Raw genomic sequence first — 18534 nt, forward strand, 5'->3', positions numbered from 1 at the left:
GTGTGCCCCTGGTGTCTCTGTCTGCCCTCTCTGACACTTAGCACGGCTGGTCTACCCCAAGGCTGTTCATGACTCCCGCTCCCAGACCCTGTCTTCAGAGGTTTGTCTCCCCCCTGGGATCTGCTGCTTGCTCCCTGGGTGATGCACGGGAGCACCTGGGTCTACGTGGGGCCTTGGGAGAAGGGCTCAGAAACCTGCTGACTATGTGTGGTAGGGAGTTTAAAAGGGTCAAATTGCAGACCCAGAGCTCTGGATGGGAGATGGGGAGCTTGAACTTGAGCCTAGGAAACCTGGGGAGAGGGGTTGGGAGATGGGGAGAGGGGTTGGGAGATAGGTCCAGGCAGGTGAGGGCAGGGCCTATGGGGTTGTGTGGAGTTGCTGTGAAGGGCCTTTTGGAGGATGGGTAGGTGGGCCAAGGCCTCTGCCTGTCCTTCCCCACTGAGGTTCTGGGTTTGGGCTGCACCTCATCTCAGAAACTGTCTCTGGGCTTCTCTGGGTCCTTGTCCTGCCTCCTCCCTCCTCCTCTGTACCTCTGTCCACTCCTTTCCAAGCCTCTGTCTTTGAGTTTCTGTTTCTGCCTTAGAATATAAGCAAACACAACCCATCTTGGGGGGGGAGGGGGTGTGCACCAAGGAGAGGGCACGCTTCCCCCAGGGAGCTGTGGGTTTCTCAGGGGAAAGCAAGGGGCCCTTTTGGAAATTGGTGTGCTGGGTCCCAGATCGTAGCTGTGCCGTCTGTCTCCTGTCTCTCTCTCAACCTCTAGATGGGCCGTTTCGATGCCATGTGTGTTTCTCTGCCCCCTCTATAACCACTGTCTCACTAATCTCTTTCTCTCTCCCTGGGACACAGAGGGAACCCCAATAGTTTCCTGGATCCATTGAGATCTTTATGGGACCTGAAAAAGAAGTGGGTAGGGTGGTGGGATGTTTGGGGCGGAGACTGGTGGAGAAATAGGAGAAGGAGGAGTTGGGGTTGGGGGCCTCCCAGGAGTGGGCCCTCTTCCTCCAAGGATGATGCCCACAGAGAAATGTGGGCTGTGGGCTGGTCTCAGGAGGGGCCGCGGGCTGGACCTGTGCTATGAAAATGAAGCTGAGGCCCCAGTGCCCTCACTCCAGCACAGCCCCTCCCCCCAAAACCCCTGCAGGATTCAGGGCACAAGGCAGGAATGCTGAAAGCTTCTTTTATGAGCCCCAGATTGCAAGGAGATGGCAATTAGTCCTCAGTGGGTCAAAGGAAAGCAACGATGTGCTCTGCATTTTGAGGCTTTGAGGGGCCTCTGCATGGAGCCCACAAAAGTGGCTGTTCTTCTAGGAGCCCCTAGGCCCTCAGCCTCCCCCAACTCCCATCTCCTAGAATCTAAAAGCAGGACCCCCTTCTCCCCAGTCAAATTGTGTCTGATGGACCACCAACTAGTTCAGTTGGGTGTCAGAGCCCCATTCGTTGCTATAGTTCCCTGCATCCCCTCCCCAGATGCTCCCAGAAGGGAGCTTGACCAGCTTAGGTCATGGAGCAGGATTCTGAAGGTTACATGTGTTATGGGATGAAGCTGTTTCATGCCCCTCAGATGGGCTCATGTGTATTTTGAACTCTTTCCAAAATCTTGGGACCCCAATCCACATGTGCCATTGGTATTCTCCCAGAACGAAGGCATGAAAATTTTAGCCAAACTTAGATTTAGTGGAAGGAGACTGAGGTCTCTATATCACAAGTAAAATTCATTTTGATCCCTGCCCAAGTTCTAACCCTGACCACAGCCTATCTTAAATCTTAAACTCAATTCTAACTCAGCTGTAAATCCAATCCTTAGTCTCAACCTAGCCCTCAGTTTAGCTCTAACTGCACTCCCAAGCAAAGCTGAACATGAAACTAAAACGCCATTCCTTACCGCCCTCCGAACCCCAGCTGTAAACCCTAGCCTCAGCTCTAGCCCTAATCTCAGACTTAACTTTCTTCCCAACCTCAAATCTGACCTCAATCTCATTCACCTTTCCAACTAACCCCAACCTTAATCCCATCTCCAGCCTCCACTCCCACTCGAACATTAGCTAAAATCCAGAACCCAGTTAAACTCCAGCCCTATATTTCAGTTTAATGGAACCACGACCTTACTCCTTTCTTCTAAGGCTCCCTATTTCTGGTCCTACTTGTTCTCCCCTCTGGTCATCACTGACTTCCTCCACGAGTGGGTCTAGTTACCCATAGGGTTACCGTGCCCTTTTCTTGGACCACTCTGGACTGAGAGTCAGGATGCCTGCATGTCCGCCAGTTACTCAGACCTTGGCAGCATCACCTGGGCTGAATCCTCATGCTTCTCCAGGCCTCTGTTTCCTCATCTGTAAAGTGGGGGTAATGATCCCTGCTCTCCAGAGGGTACAGGACAATCCCATAATCCTCAAAATAAATAAGGACATAAGGATATTCTTTGTGTACCCCTGGTGGTTCCCGGAGTACCCTGTTATTGTGAGGAGGGCAGCTGGAGGGGTTTGGAATGCAGAGATGCGTGGACTCTGTGTGCTTCCTTATTGTTCCGTCTTGTTTTTCCCAGAGGGGTGGGCCCTGGCAGTATCCCAGAGCTCCATCACTTTCTCCAAGAATCTTTCCCCACCCCTTTCCTGCGCTCCTGTCAGGGGTAGGAGGGCCTTTGTTTCCTTTGAGAGTGCTGAGCTGTTGAACAAGGCCACTCATGACCAGACGGCCCTACCCCAACATGTGGTGGGTAGTCTTGGAATCCAGGGGAGACCCAAGGCTTGTCCTGGGAACCCCTGGACCAATGAGCAGAGGCTGGTCCTCCACTGCCTCCCTCTGCCCAGCAGGACCTCCCCACCCCAGCTCCGTCCTACCCGAACTGTGCTGGCTTAGCCACCCTGATGACAGTCCAGGTTATGAGGGTCCCTGTGGTCCCTAGAGGAAGTACACACAGAGGGTCTTGGTGCTCCTCGAGATGCACTGGCACATTCTGCTTAGTAGGTTCACACACACACACACACACACACACACACACGCACGCATGCATATGCCCACTCTGTCTCCAACATCCCCTCTCCCACCTGTCCACTCACCTCACTCCTTCACACACTCTGGTCCCTCTCCTCTCAGGCCTCAGGTTTCAGTTCTGTGGGGGAGGTGGGGTGCTGGATCCCCCATGAAACCCCAGCTCCCAGGGATCCCCTACACCTGGGGATGAGCTTGTGTCAGGTGTGGGTAGGGGACACAGCTCCAGAGGGGGCAGCCAGGGGCAGACCCCCTTCCTTTCCTCTTTATCTCAGGAGGCCTGGCTCCCTTTGAAGTCCTGGGTCCTTTTCATCTGCCTGGGCCTCCCTTCCAGGCCCAGTGTCTCTTTCCCTGGTGCCCTTTCCCACAGACCTTGACTTGGGTGGGAGGAGGGCCTGGAAGTTCAGGGATCCGTGGTGGAGAGGCGCTGGAGCCTGCACTGGCAGGGCGTGTCAGACACCAGAGCCCCGGGGTCAGGGGGAGCCCTGCAAGTCCTGGCCACCCTCCATCCCAAGCCTGGCTTCTCCTTCCTCTTCCCCACTTCCCCCAGGGAAGGAGGCAACAAATGAGTGGTGAGGGGAGCTCCGTGGACGCTGTGAAATTGGGTGACTGTTGTCACCCTGAGGATGGGGCCAGGAGGAAGTGGAAGTTTAACAGGTGCCTAATTACAAGACCTCTGGACATCCTGCACCACTCTTGGGATAGGGAAGAGCTTGGGTAAGGGCTGGGTGATGCCTGGGTAGGACACTTTGTCACCTTGCTAATTAGGGTTCCTGGGACTCCTCCCTAAGGCGGGGACCAGGCCCCCTCCCTCCTATAGAAATAACTCCGGCTGCTCCCCAGCCAGGCAGTCACTGCACCTTCCTGCCACCCCGGGGGGCAGTGTCTGGGCCCTCAGTTCCCCCTCCCTCCACCTGTCTGCACACACCACCACCGGCCCCACTGCCACCGGAGCCAGGGATACCCAGCCCAGGCGGAGGAAACATCGAGCCTAGAGACATGGGAGTTCGAGGAGCTTTCCACCTTCTGCTCGTGTGCCTGAGCCCAGGTACGGGGCTGAGCAGGGGCAGGGATGCCCACATGGCACGGGATGGGCAGGGAGAGGGCAGCAAGGGAGGGGCCTGGAAGGTGGTCTGAGATGCCCTGGCAGGGTGTTGCCCATGCTTGTCTTGCTGCTCCCAGGGTTTGGATGTTGCCAAGGGGGCCTCTCCCCAGGAAAGCCCTGCGCCTGGGGGTTTGAGGCATGTGTTTTTGGATGGCTCTTCACTGTGTCCGTGGACCTGTGGGGCCCACACATGTATGCACATGCTGCGAATGGGAGTACAGGACTTGCCCGGAGTTGCCGTGGGAACTGGCAGTGGGGTAGGAGGGTCAGGTGAGCAGCAAAGTTCATCTGGGGGTGGGGGCTGAGGAGGAGCCTGGGGAAGATCTTTCCATCAGTCTGTGTGCTCCTTCCAGCAGAAGGGCCTCCCCCACCCCAAGCCAGAGCCAAGGGCCAGGAATCGCTTGCCTCGAGAGGGCAGAGCCTCGGGCTGGTGGAGTGGAAGTGGGTTGCTTCCAGCTTGGCAAGTGACAGCCGGGACCTGAGACCTCTGCTCAGGGGGCCCTTGTGCTGTGAGAGTTCCAGGGTAGCATCTGCCCCCTCCAGGCTGAGTCTGGGGAGGTGGGGAGGGTAACTCCCAGAGCCCTTCCCTGGGGCTCACCTGGAGGGCAGGGCTCAGGACTGGATGTCCTGGCTGCCTGCCTGGAATGGGGCAAGTCCCAGAAAGGGCCAAGCTATGTGAGCATTGCTGGAAAGGACTCTGAGACCCTCCTGGGATCTGGATTCTGGCTGAGGGGGCATCAGGGAGGAGCTCAAGAAGAGGGGGGACATTTTCAGCCTCTGTGTGCAAGTGTGTGATGTGCGTGTGTGTGTGTGAATGACCGCATTTCCAGCAGGATGCCTGCAACACCCTCTGTCTGGTGAGAGCTGGGCTGGCAGAGCTCACTCAAGAAGCTCTGCTTTGGGGACCTGGGGCATCTCTGTGTGTAGTGTGTCTTAATCTCCTAATGCACCAATACCCTCTGTGGGGTTGCCTTTTCTCCCCTCCCTTCTCTCTCCCTCCCTCCCCAGCAGAGGGAGGGTTAGGAGCTCTGGAAGCAGCTTAAAAACTCACAAAGGACTTACCAGCTGAGAGGAGACACCACTACTCAGGTGTCTGCCTTCTGCCTTGGGGAACTTTGTGTTTCCCTCCCATCCTCCCTCCAAGGCTCCGTGCCCAGCTCGCTCTCCCACTCTGGTCTTCTTCCCTGTCCCCAGCCTCTCTCTTCTCTTCCATTCCCTGGAAGTCCATCCTCAGTGCCACAGCAAGAGGAACGCAGGTGAGACACCAGGACCAACTTCCCCAGGAGAGCCAAGGGGTGCAGAAAGCTTGAAACCCTTGGGAGGAGGTTAAGAAAGCTGTTAGGGGGATGGAAAGGCCAGGGTGAGGTTCCCTGGCCTGGGACAAGGGAAGACACTGCCTAGGGCAGGGTGGAGGGGCTCTCTTTCAACCTGTCCCTCCTTCCCGAGCCCCCTTCCCCGAATTCCCACCCTCCAGCTGGCTCCCGGGGTGTGGAGAGTGCGCTCTTGTTGTGGGTTGCTTTCAGCAGCCCTTCCCCAGGGTGGAGCCTCTGCTCTCTGCTGAGTTCTGGCTCATCCCTGGCTTGCCTGATGCCAACCCAGGAGTTGGCAGATGGCATTAGGATCCTTATCTCAGGAATGAGCTGATGTTTTCTTGGCCTGGGGCTGGAGGAAGCATCACCTGGTCCCGTTAGAGCCCCAGCAGCCAGCCTGCCTGCTCTGGGGTTACCCTGGAGGCTAGTGGGGTCAGGGCACAGCTGATGGCCCAGCCAGGATTCCGAGGGGCAGGTACAGTGATGCCTGGGATGTTGGGAGAGTTGCAAGGGCACCTGCTGGCTGTCTAGACCCAGACTAAGCTCCTGCATGAATGTCTGGTCATGAACCAATGCACATGGGGGACTGTAAGTGTGTGCCGGGGGCGTGTCTTCTGGATTAACACATACCTGTGCTTGTGTGCACACATGTGTCCGTAGGGACCTGACAGTGTCTGTGGACTAGGAAGGTGGGATCACATAGGCATGTACCTGCATTTTGAAGGCTTATGAGTGTGTCCATGTGTTGATATCCTTGGCTGTGACAGTGTGTAATTGTGCGTATGTGTGTGAGATGCCCTCTCAGTGGGAAGGTGGTCCCAAGAGAGAGCCAGAGAAGGGCAAAGCAGAATGAGTTGCCGAGACCAGGGGCTGGGACTCCAAAGGACTTGCTGATTCTTGCAGAGGGAGATTGAGCCAGGCTGGGTGAGGGGCCTGGGGAGGGAGGGTTGCAGGAGACTGGGAGATGGCACACTGCCTGCCCAGCCAGGGCGGGGGCCCCGGGCACACCCACCTTCATAGTCTTCTCTAGGTCCAACCAGTTGGGGCTAGCACTTGCCTGGGGCTTCAGGGTAGGGAGGAAGAGATGGGTCCTAAGCTTCCAGATCGTGGCTCCTCCCCATCGGCTGACTCAGTGGGGCTAGGGCTGGCTGTAGAGGGAGGAGCCCCAACTGAGGTGAGCCTGTTGGGGGGTCGATGTACCTGAGCCACATGATCACACAAGGGGACGGACACAAGATCCACAATGCCACACGCCTCCACACAAAGCTCACCTGTCCGACCGATATGTGTGGCCATGTTCCCAGCACCATCATGCACTCACACACACAGACACAGCCAGGCTCCTGGGCATGGTCACGCCCAGGCCCACCCTAGCACTCAGAGCCCTTACCCAGCCAGGCACACATGGTCACGCAGGCCTACAGCCACAGTCATGCACTGTCATACACACTGAGACACAAAGACATACCCATTCTTCCACTCCTTGGGTCAGAATGGGACTCCAGAGGCCACAGTGTCCATCCTCCTGCCTCCAGACACCACCACCTCACTTGGCCCAGACAGAGGTGGCTTTTAACCAGCCAGGATCTTCCATCAGAGCATTTAACACTCTATGTGCTCCATGTGCCTACACACGCACACACACATGTAAATATATAAGCAGACACTCTACCTGGTCACGTGCATGATTATCCCCACAGTACACAAAAGCAGCCACAAATACCCAAAAGCACACAATGTACACGTGTGTGCATAGCCATGCATGTGTGCTCAATCCTGCAGACATACGAGCAGACATACCAGCTATGTACATAGAAACAGTATTCAGATGCAATCCTGCACAAATATAGAAAACAGACACACTGACACAAGTCTACACAGACAGGCATATATCAATTTATGCACACACCTATGCACACACTCAGAGCAGCCCTTCCTCCCTAAGGAACTGAGCCCTGGGTTGCTGCTGATGGAAACAGTGGACGGAGCAGGGCTGAAGCTGACCACCCAAGCCCTGGTTCCGCTCTCCTTACCCCTGTCTGCTCTGCCTATGTCCTAGCACTGCTGTCCGCTGTGCGGATCAACGGGGATGGCCAGGAGGTCCTGTACCTGGCGGAAGGTGATAATGTGAGACTGGGCTGCCCCTACATCCTGGACCCTGAGGACTATGGTCCTAATGGGCTGGACATTGAGTGGATGCAGGTCAACTCGGACCCCTCACATAGGGAGAATGTGGTGAGTGTTGGGCACGGGGTCTCCCTTCCGCTACACTTCATGGTGTCTACCTCTTAGGCAGCCAACACCCGGAGGGGAAAAGTAGGGCAGATGAGAAAACCGAGCCCTGGAACTTCCCCCAAGACTTCTCAGAGAATGGGGCAACAGGGAGGAGCTCTGTCATCACAAGTAAAGCCAGCCAGTCAGTCCCTCTCCTCCCTGCCCCACTCCAAAGGGAAGACAAGGCCCTGTCTCTGCCCGGACCTTATACTCTGAGAGTCTTTGACTGAGTACCAGCTAGGTCCTGTGTGTGCTGGCAGCTGTGTACCCCTCACCCCATTTAATCCTCAAGTGCCCCTGAAGTTAGACATCAGGTAGACGGTGCTTGATCTCATCCGATCTCACCCATTCTGTAAGAAGTCAGTGGGTCAGGCATCATCATTCCCATTTTTCAGCTAAGAAAACTGAGTCTCAGAGAAGTTCAGTGAATTGCCTAAGATAGCCAATCCACAAGGCCCCCCTTGGTGCTGCCTGTCTCCCCATCTCTGTTTTCTTCTCTTCTTCACAGTTTCTCAGTTACCAGGACAAGAGGATCAACCATGGCAACCTCCCCCATCTGCAGCAGAGGGTCCGCTTTGCAGCCTCAGACCCCAGTCAGTATGATGCCTCCATCACCCTCACGAACCTGCAGGTATCCGACACTGCCACCTATGAGTGCCGGGTGAAGAAGACCACCATGGCCACCCGGAGGGTCATTGTCACCGTCCAAGGTATGGCCAGGCTCCTCTGGGCTCCCCTTCCCCAGATTTCAGAGCCAAGGGCAGTCTGGCCGCCCTGACCCTGGCTCTGCCTCTTGCTGGGTCCTGGCTCACAACTGCCCATTTCTCTGCAGCACGGCCAGCAGTGCCCTTGTGCTGGTCTGAGGGTCACATGACATCCGGCAACGATGTGGTGCTGAAGTGCTTTGCCAATGGGGGCAGCCCGCCTCTCTCCTACAGGTGGGCCAAGATCAGCGGGCACACACACCCCTACCGGGCTGGGTCCTACCACTCCCAGCACAGCTTCCACTCTGAGCTCTCCTACCAGGAGTCCTTCCACAGCTCCGTAAATCAAGGTGAGGGGGCCCAGGAGAGGGGAAGATCGGGACTCTGGGTCCAGCTGGGGCTTCCGTGGGTCATTAGTGTTACCAAGTCAAACCGAGAATCCCTGGTCTCCTCTGGGGGCGCCTCCTCTGAGCTTGCTCCACTCTGCAGTGTAGGAAAAGGGGACGATAACATCTACCTTCAGGGGCACATGCGTATTAAGTGGGGTGAGGTGTAGACAGCTGCTGGCACACAGAGAAGCTGGCTAGTGCTCACTATCAAAGACTATCAGAACTGGAAGGGACCTCAGAATCCCTCTGGTCTAGCCCTGTCCTCACTGTACAAATGAAGAGACCAAGGCTCAGGAAGGGGTCATATACCCCTAAGGTCACAGAGTGAATTAATGGTATCGCTCCTGTTGCTGGGAAAGGGGCCCTTCCTTGCCTCTGGTTCAGCAGGGGGAAGGTGTCTCACCTGGGGAATGAGGTGGACCTGTGTGTGTGTATGTGTGTGTGTGTGGTGTGTGTGCAGACCCTCTTCCCTCCTCCATGCCCCACCCCACAGTGGTAGAGGCGGGGGTGAAGCTCTTGGGGGTCAGGCCCCTCAACCTCACCACAGCCCTCTGATGCTCCTACAGTTTCAGGCTTGAATAACGGCGACCTGGTGTTGAAGGACATCTCCCACAAGGATAATGGGCTGTATCAGTGCACCGTGGCCAACCACGTGGGCTACAGCGTGTGTGTGGTGGAAGTGAAGGTCTCAGGTGGGTGCAGCGGCAGTGGCCCTGGGGGCCCGGTGGCAGGGAGGGTTGGACTGGAGGAACCTGGGCTGTATATTGGAGCCTCAGCTGGAGCTGTTTTCCTGTTGCCTTCAGTGCCCAGGTCTGCCTGCGGCAGCTGGGAAGCCCTGGGGAAGACATGCAATCAGGGGTTAACTTGCATCTCCCTACTCCTCGCTGGATGTCCGAGGGTCCTGAGACCCCCTGCCCACCCCTGGCCCTCTTTCCCACGGACGCCCTGCCCTGACATCGTCTATTAAGCCAGGCACCCGCCAGGCTGCAGAAAGCCTGACTAGTCTCTACTTCTCTCCCCAGACACCCGGCGCATCGGAATCATTATCGGCGCAGTGCTGGGCTCTTTGCTCATACTAGCCTGCCTCCTGGTGGGCATCGCGGGGCTCATCTGCTGCTGCTGCGGGGGCTCCGGGGCTGGCGGCTCCGGCGGTGCCTTTGGCAACGGCATCGGCCTCGGGGTCCGCGGCGGGGCCTGCGGCGACTTGGCTAATGAGATCAGGTAAAACCTGATGCATGCTGCATGCTGCTGCGCGGCAGGGGCCGGCGCCCTGCCCCTCCTCACCCCTGCCTGCCACCGGCCGGCCGGGAACCCCACCCCCACCCTGCCTGCCATCGCCGCGGAGTGCTGGGACCACAGCATGTCAACCTGCCACTCGTCGCAGGGCTTTTTTCTCTCCCCCTTCTCATGAACCGTCTTCACCTCTGCTCCCCAGCCCTCCACCTCCCTCCTGCCTTTGCTCCTCTCTGTCCTCGTCTAGACTGTAAGCCCCTGGAGGGCAGGGCCTGTATTTTTTTTTGTTTTGTTTTTCACTTTTCCTCTGTATTGCGCCGGTGAAAACTCTGGACATGCTTATTTAAGAAGAATTAATGAACAAGAATAGTACTAATAACTTATATTAGAAAAAAACTAGAAATAAAACTAGAACAAGACTAGTAGTGCTAATGACTGCAATGCCCTGGGGCTGGAAGAAAAGATGGAGAAGTTTGGGGGGCAGGAGGTGAGGAGGAGAGAGCGAGCCAGCGAGTGCAAGGCCAAGGTTAGTTAAGGAAAGACGGACAGGGAAAGCAGCTTCTTCTGGATCTCCAAGGTTCCCTCCCTATTAAAGCCCTCGAAAACACCAGAAGGGGACCGGAGGGACCCGAGGGCGCCTAGCGGGGGCTGCCTGCCGTATGGAAAAGCCCTGACAGGAGGATGGGGATGGTGGCCCCGAGAGCGCTGCGGGGTCGCCGGCCCAGGAAGAAGCAGAGAGGAGAGTAGGTCGAGGAGGAGGCTGAGAGGCGAGGGGAGGTGGAGGGAGGCGCGGGAGACGAGAGGATGCCAAGAGTCCCCGGCTCTGCCCAGGCCGTGCCCACGCCGCGCCGCGGAGGAGCCCGCTCACCCGCCCGCCTGTTGTTTTCCACAGAGAGGACGCCGTAGCGCCCGGGTGGAAGGCCAGCGGGCGCGGCAGCCGCGTCACCCAGCTCCTGGGGTACCCGACGCAGAACGTCAGCCGCTCCCAGCGCCGCAAGTACACGCCTCCGCCCTGCGGCGGCCCCGAGGACGTGGCCCTGGAGCCCCGCACCGCCGCCGCTTGCGAAGCGGGCCCCTCCCCGGTGTACGTCAAGGTCAAGAGCGCCGAGCCCACCGACAGCGCCGCCGAGGGGCCGCTGCCGGGCGAGGACGGCCTCCTGGTGTGACCACGCGGCGCCGGGCTGCGCCCCGGCCGGGAGGAGGATGCGGGGCTCTCCGCTCGCAGCTGGGGACGCGCTCGGGCCGGCGCCGACCTCGCCTGCCCCAGGCCGCCCTGCGGCCGGGGGCTGGAGGCGTTTCCCTCGAGAACTGAGTGGGGAGGCTGAGCCTCCCTCCGATCCCCCAAAGTGGGAGGGGGCGGGCGAGGGCAGAGAAAGGCCATCCCGGGCCCTCTCCGCAGCCCTGGGCCCTGAGGCTCCGGGAGAAGGAGGGGTGAGGCCGTCTCTGAGAGCGGTTGAGGCTGAAGGCCCTGTGTCCCCAGCCAAGGCAGAGAGCCCCGGGGGCGGCCGGGTGGGTGGAGGTCTGGACTGAATTGCTGTGTGTGTGAGATCTGAGCTCTGAGGCGGCTGTGTTAGCACAATAAAGAAAATGTAAAACTTGAGACTGTGGTTCCACAGAGGGGTGGGCATGGAGTCAGGGTGGTGGGCCCTGCTCGGGGTTGGGTGCTGCTCCCTGTTGTCCCTCATCATTCCTGTACCATTCCTCCCACCCCCTCCTTGGATGGGGAGCAGTCAGAGCTGGAAGGGGCTGTCTAATCCTACTCTTTCACTAAACAGGTGCGGAAACTGAGAATCCTCAGGCCTGATTTTAAATCTAGAATTTCACTTTTCTCTTTTATTCTAGAAATCAAAGGAGGGGAAACAAGGAGCTGGCAGGGATGACCTCTCTGGATATTCCCTCACCGTTCTCAGCATCCTCCTTCCTCCACTCCTATCTACCAAATCCTGACTTCATCTCTCCCAGATGTATGCCATCCTTCTCATCAACCAGGAAGGGTTTTGGAGTCATACTCTGGGGTAGAAAGACCTTCAAATTCATCTAACGCAGTCCCCCTTTTAATGGAAAGGGGGTTGACATTTATTGGGATCAAACTCTGAATGCCACGTGCTTTCTAATATTTTGTCTTATTTAATGCTTACTTTAGTCCTATGAAGTGCATTATCCCATTATATAGATGAAGAAATTGAGGCTCAGAGGAATTAGGTGTCTTACCCAAGGCCACAAAGGAAATAACTCAGGTTTTGATCCAAGTGTGTTTGACTTTAAGACATTAGGCTGTTTCTCTGATGTTTGAATTTCTTCTACAGAATTCCTGATAAAGGATATTTCCACCTTTTCTTGAATCCCTCCAGTGGCATCTCATATCTCCCAAAGTAGTCCGTTTGACCTCTGACTGTCAGAGATATATTTCTTCTATTGAACTCAATTTTTGTCCCCACGTAGTTTTTATCCCTTGGTCAAAGTTTTACTCTTAGGAAGCCCTAAGCATCACGTTTCCAATTCAGCTGCCTCTAGCATACCAAGTGGTTGTACTCCATACAGGATGACTGGAACAGGTGCACAACTGCACATCTGTCTGGTCTAGGGATTGAGGGGCTTCTGAAGAGCACAGTACTTCAGGGTCACTCTGTTCTCCCTGCCTCTGCCCAGCCGCCTGCCTTTCAAGAGCCCAGGCACTTCTTTCTCTTTTTGCCTCTCTTTCTTTGAGGAGAAGCTGGGCTTCCTAATTCCTTCTGCTTCTACCCTGGGGCCAAGGGAAGTGTGCTGTATGGATGGACCTCAGAGTCAACTGAGAAAGCCCTGAAACCCCGCTTAGTTGTACTGAACTAGGAAGCCCTTCTGGTTGGCTTGTACTGTAATGTTTGCAAAAGAGTGATGACATCTATGGTTCTACCTTGATAGAGCTTGGGAAGAGAAAGCAGAGATGACGGTGGGACAGACGGAGCCAGGGACAAATGTCTTGGAGTGGAGGTGGGAGGTGAGCGGTCCTTGAGGATGGATGGGGACACAGAGGGTAACGGGATTAAACAGTGAGGGGAACAGAGAACTTCAGGAACTATCCATCCCCTCACTTATTTGGAAACATTTATGAGCACCTATAGGATGCCTTGATCATAGATAGGGAGTTAGAGCTTCAGCAGCGTGCTGGGCCTGGCACACTTTTGCCCCGAGGCAGGCATTGACTAGGATGACCTGGGGAGGGCTCTCCCAGTCTGAGGAGCCTCCAGCTTTGCCTCCTTTGAGGTGATGAGGGACTGAAGCAGCCAGCTGTACAGGTTGTGTTGAATGACATCATCTTCCCCAGGAATCAGGGAGCCATGTTCAGACTTAGCCTCCCTTCGAAGGCTGAGAACAGCAAGGCTCTGGCAAGAAAAGCTCATTAAAAAGCTGTAAGAGAGATTTGAGAGAGACTCTGGAAACAACTTTCAGTAGGGTGACTCAACAGGGAAGCCAGGGAAGTTCTTAAATCCCTAAATAAATTATCACTGCACTCACCACCGCTGGGTGAGGAAGGAGAGAATTTTCTGCTCCTAAGTTTTCGCTTTAGGGACACCTGGCCTTTTTTCATTTCTCCGGCATGAAACCTTATCAGTGTTGGAGAACACTGCTGGTGGTAAATGTTTCCCAGTGGCTTTGGGAGTGGGTTGAGGGTGTAGGGGGCAGGGAAGCCCTGATGTGTATGTAGCATGTACCATTTCCCTGATGCAAATTCTCCCATCATGGCTGATCTCAGGCTACCAAAGTGATGTCCCTGGCGTGGAGTCGGGAGAAATGTGAGAAATGTGCAGAAGCACACCATCGTGGAGTGTTTCCACCATTCCCACACTGCAAGAGTAAAGAATCTCAAAAACTGAAACAATAATGAACTCTAGTAAACTCATTAGGAAGGGATGAATTTGGAGCACTAATCTCCTATGTTTTAATCTAATTTATTTTAATGGTAAATTTACATAATTTAAGTTTTAATAATTGCTGCATTTAACAACTGGCTTGCAAATCTTAGGCAGACTTTGTCCCCAGGCAGGCGGAAGGCTGTGTCCACAAACGCTGCATCAGGAGAGGGAATCTCAAGTCTAGTCCTGATTTTTCTGTTTTCCCACAGAGGCACAGAAAGTCCCAAGTCAGTTGTCTTCACCCCACTTCCTAGTTCCATCTTTTTCGTGCATCTCTCCCCAGTCTTGCTGAAACTGAATTCTAGTTCCTCTGGTTGATGAAAAATTATTCAGGTAATGCATATGTCCTTGGCAACCATCAGAAACCCAACTTAGCACCCACAGAATTTCTATAAGTTGGTCTCCCAGGGCTGGATGACCTGGGAAATCTATTCAAGGGACAATCTGAGTCTTTCCTGACTCAGTTCCTTCTCTGGTCCTGTCGCCCAGGTTTTAGGAAGTTATTCTCCAGTCTTCTTAAGCCCCAAATTCTCAAGAGTGTCTCTATATGGAGTCCCGGAGGTTTTTCTTCTGTGCTTTCAGAGTAGCTATGCGTGCTGCCCCATTACATTTCAATTACTCTAGGCCCAGTCACTCTGGTGACTCTGGGGAGGGATTAATTATTTTTCCTGCTTCACCAGAAACAAAGGAGTGTTGAGAATTGATTACTCAGTCGCTGCTTAGGTAGAAACCTGTCTGGAGGCAGCGAGCCGGATCCGAACTTCAGCCCTGTTCCCTCTGCTTCCCAGGGGAGCCTCGCGTGAGGCTCTAGAGTTTACACTCTTGTCCATCCAGCCCACATGGAGTAATCGTTTCATTTATTCCTAGTATATAGACACAAAATGGATTCCACTCAGTAGACTAGGGAATGGGCATTGGGAGACGTGAAACTATGCAGACGGGGGAGCTGCTGGCTGCTTTGGGAATCTGGAAGAGCTTGGGTGTGGTCACTGTGCCTGCCAGTGGGGAGTGGACCAGATAGCCTTCTGCCACCCTTCTGTGGCCATTGCCCTCAGCAGCCTTCTTGGATGTATTTAATTTAATTTTTTAAAAATTAATGCATAGTCAATTTACAATGTTGTGTTAATTTCTGGTGTACAGCATAGTGATTCATTTATACACACATGTATATTCCTTTTCATATTCTTTTTCACTATAGGCCATTACAAGATAGTGAATATAGCTCCCTGTGCTATAGAGTAGGACCTTGTTGTTTGTCTAGTTTCTATATAGTGGTCAGTATCTACAAATCCTGAGCTCCCAATTTATCCTTTCCCCTCACCCCTGCAACCGTAAGTTTATTTTCTATGTCTGTAAGTCTGTCTCTGTTTTGTAAATAAGTTCATTTGTGTCTTTTTATTTTTTTAGATTCCACATAGGAGTGACATCTATGGTATTTTTCTTTCTTTTTCTGGCTAACTTCCCTTAGTATGATGATCTCCAGGTCCATCCTGGATGTATTTTAGGATGGCAGGATGGGACACTCAGCGTTAGGGAGGAGACCGAAGCCCTTGACAAAGGCAGGACATAGAGCAGAGGAGGATGGGGCAAAATGGTCAAGCTCATTTTTATAGCGGCTGACTTTGAGGTGATGGTGGACCCACGCTGAGTGTCTTGGGGAGAAAAGAAGGAAAAGAAGCAGGAAGAAGACTTGTAATAAATATCTGTGATTTAGTCATGTTCACATATGCAAAGGCGAAGTCCTCAGTTTTGGAATCAGACTGACCGGAGTTCCATGTTATTATTAAGCCTGCAAAGCCTGTTTCTTCATCTGTAAAATGGTCGTGTGAAGTGCTTATTACAGAGCCTGGTACATAGGACGGGCTTGGCAAATGGTTGATTCCAAGCCCCTAATCCTCCACACCCAATTTCATCTCACACAGGAGGGCAGACCTGGAGGCAGAGACCTAACCACACAGAGGAGGGGTGGAGGCTAAGGCAATAGGAGGTCCACAGGGAGGGGGATGGAGCGAGAAGAATGGAGCCTGGGGGTTGAATCTGGAGAGGTCTCGCCATCTGGGGATGAGGCAAGGAGCCCAGGAAGTACCAAGTAGCAAAGCAGGAGGAGAACCAGGCCTTGCCTGAGGATCCTGGAACCCACGTGCTTGTATTAATGCTGACAGCAGTCCTCGTCAGTAGCAATGATACTAATAGTAACAGGAATCACCTGCAGCACAAGCTTGGCTGGGTCTCAGCCGGGCCTGGGAAGAAACTGCCAGAAGTCTCAGGGTCACCTCCCTGGACCAGGGTGTGCCCTTCGTGCCCTTTCACATCTACCTGCCCCTGGGCCCAGTGCCCAGTGTGGCGCCCACCGGAGCACTGACCTGACAGACCCTCCCAGGTGTCCAGCCCTTCATGCAGGGGCCCCACACAGCTCTCCCAGCAGGGGGCACAGAGATTTTCTTCAGCACTCTTGGGAGAATCAACTCCGTCTTGGAACCAAGCACCATGCTCCCCACAGACAGCCCCTGGTCAGGCAGGCCTCCTCCCCTTTCTCCTGCCTGGATGCCACCTGCAGCCTGTGGCGCCTCCCCTCCTGGCCATGACTCACCCGAAAGTGCGCAGCCCCATGGCTCCCGGGCCGCTGGGATTCAGCTCTCAGCCCCAGCGCCAGCCCCCGCCCCCTCGGGCCTCAGCCAGGCTGTCCTCCTTGCTGTAACTCACTCTCTCCCTCTTGCATCATCTTTCTCAGCCTGCACTGGTTCTTCCGACAGGCGGCCTGACCATCTCCTGTGCAGTCTCTACGCCGCCCCCAGATGCCGGGAAGTGGTGTTTACTTTGTGCCCTCTGCCCTGTCTGGGCGAGTCCTGCTGTTCTCTCACCTCATCAGATTAGGCTTCCACTGAGGGCAGAACTGTGTCACCTTTTTTCTCAGCGTCTACTCCCTTCAAGAGTTCAAAATCTCTCCGTGAGCTGACCTTCCCTAAACTTAGTGTGATGGGAAAAAATGGTGCTAAAGACGCCTCCTCCAACCTGGGGTGACAATAGCCAACGACTGTGCCCGTGATGGAAGAAGTCACACATATCCCCCCAAATCCTTCTCAAACGTGCGTATGGAAACCGCCCTCCCTGAAAGGGCCCGGAAGCTGATGGACAGAGTCAGGTAGGACCTGGGGAAGATCCCACTGACGCTCCAGGCCTCCCTGGACCTGGGCGAGTGGACGTGCCAGGCACGGCTCTGCTGGACAGGTCAAGGTGCCTCTGTTCCTTTGACTAATGGGCTCCTTGGGAAGCGCTTTCCTGTACAGCCTGCAGGCTTCGCATCCTGTTTATTAAGGACTTGAGGAAATACCATCTTCTGATTACCACCATTAAAAAATGGAGCAACAGGTTCTTGGTCAAGAGCCTGATCTGCCAGCGTAACATTGTTCCATGGGGAGATTGGACTGCTTCTTTCCAATATCCATCAGCCTTTCCAGGAATGTAGCACAAGAGTTGGAGAAAGTGAGGAATAAGAATGAGAATCATCTGCCACCTGACCCCCCACCTTTCTATCTATCCATCTGTCTAAAATCGATATGCCTACAAAACCTGAATTTATGCACCTGCGCCAAGTCTCTCTCCCACATTGCACACCCCCTTATCTGCTTAAATGTGTTAACAGACATTTCAAATGTAGCATGCCCCAAACCCTACCCCCATCTTTCCCAAAGCTACTCCATCTATCGTCTTGCCCATTGCAGTTTATGGCCGCTATTTCCTTCCTTAATTCCTTTCTTTCTCTCACCATTCTCCCTGCCACATCCAGTCAGGAGGTACTGTTGGCTCTATTTTCAGAGTAGGTCCAGAATCTGACCATCCTCTCCTCTCTCACCATTACATTCTGGTCCCAGCCACCATCCTCTCTTGCCTGGGTTACAGCAGCAGTGTCTCCACTCATCTCCCTGCTTCATCCCTGTTCACCTACACTTTATTCTCAGCAGGGAAGCCAGGGTGATATAGAATCTCCCAACCAGGGGCTTTTGGCTTTCTTAGTGAGGGGGTGTCTAAAGCATGGTCCCTTATCATCCACCTGTGCGTCCTCAATCTCTGCATTAACCACTTATTTCACAAGTGTGTTTGGCAAATGCATTTACTGCATGTCAGTGGTAGGACCGGGTGCTAAACCTCACCCTTCCAGCAGCTCCCAGCCTCCCTAAGGAGACCTTTAACCCCATTCAGAAAAATTAAAGAATGATGCGCATGATTGTAGATTCAGCTTCATGCAAGGCTGGGAGAGGTGATGCTATGAGATCCCTTGAGAGGAAGGCTTGTGGGCAGAGCAGTGCCTAGGGCTGGGCTTCGAGGCTTTGATTGGAGAGCAAGGTAGATAAAGGGGTATTTTCTAGGCTGGGAGGTTGGGGAAGAAAAAAAGGGGCAAAATGCATGAGCTTATCAGGTTGGGGGGACAGACAAGGGCTGGGCCTGTCTTGAACGGAGGATGTGAGTTGGGGTTACTAACTGCTGAGTCATTTCCATCTTAAAGCCTCCCAGGGTGGAGCTGGGGGAGAGAGGAGGTGAGATGTCAGCTAGTATGCTCCCCAGTAAGGGGCAGGTGTGAGCACGGAGGGAAGTGTGTCCTTCTCCACATTCCAGGCTGAAGCTCCTTATTTCTTC

General features: G+C 54.5%; 1 protein-coding gene across 2 annotated transcripts; it reads left to right on the top strand.

Moving 5' to 3' along the window:
* Positions 1 to 3824: 3824 nt before the first annotated feature.
* VSIG8 (V-set and immunoglobulin domain containing 8) lies at positions 3825 to 11606 on the top strand. Of its 2 annotated transcripts, none has more exons than XM_032463947.1 (7): positions 3825 to 4039; positions 7466 to 7641; positions 8189 to 8390; positions 8513 to 8734; positions 9340 to 9465; positions 9796 to 9994; positions 10899 to 11606. In XM_032463947.1, the coding sequence occupies exons 1-7, from the start codon at positions 3991 to 3993 to the stop codon at positions 11170 to 11172; spliced, it is 1248 nt and encodes a 415-aa protein (XP_032319838.1). In that variant the 5' UTR covers positions 3825 to 3990; the 3' UTR covers positions 11173 to 11606. The 2 variants fall into 2 exon arrangements, with proteins under 2 accessions (XP_032319838.1, XP_032319839.1); XM_032463948.1 differs by having other exon boundaries at positions 9346 to 9465.
* Positions 11607 to 18534: the final 6928 nt, after the last annotated feature.

The sequence above is a fragment of the Camelus ferus genome, chromosome 21 (genome assembly GCF_009834535.1).
Source record: "Camelus ferus isolate YT-003-E chromosome 21, BCGSAC_Cfer_1.0, whole genome shotgun sequence".
Taxonomy (NCBI): domain Eukaryota; kingdom Metazoa; phylum Chordata; class Mammalia; order Artiodactyla; family Camelidae; genus Camelus; species Camelus ferus.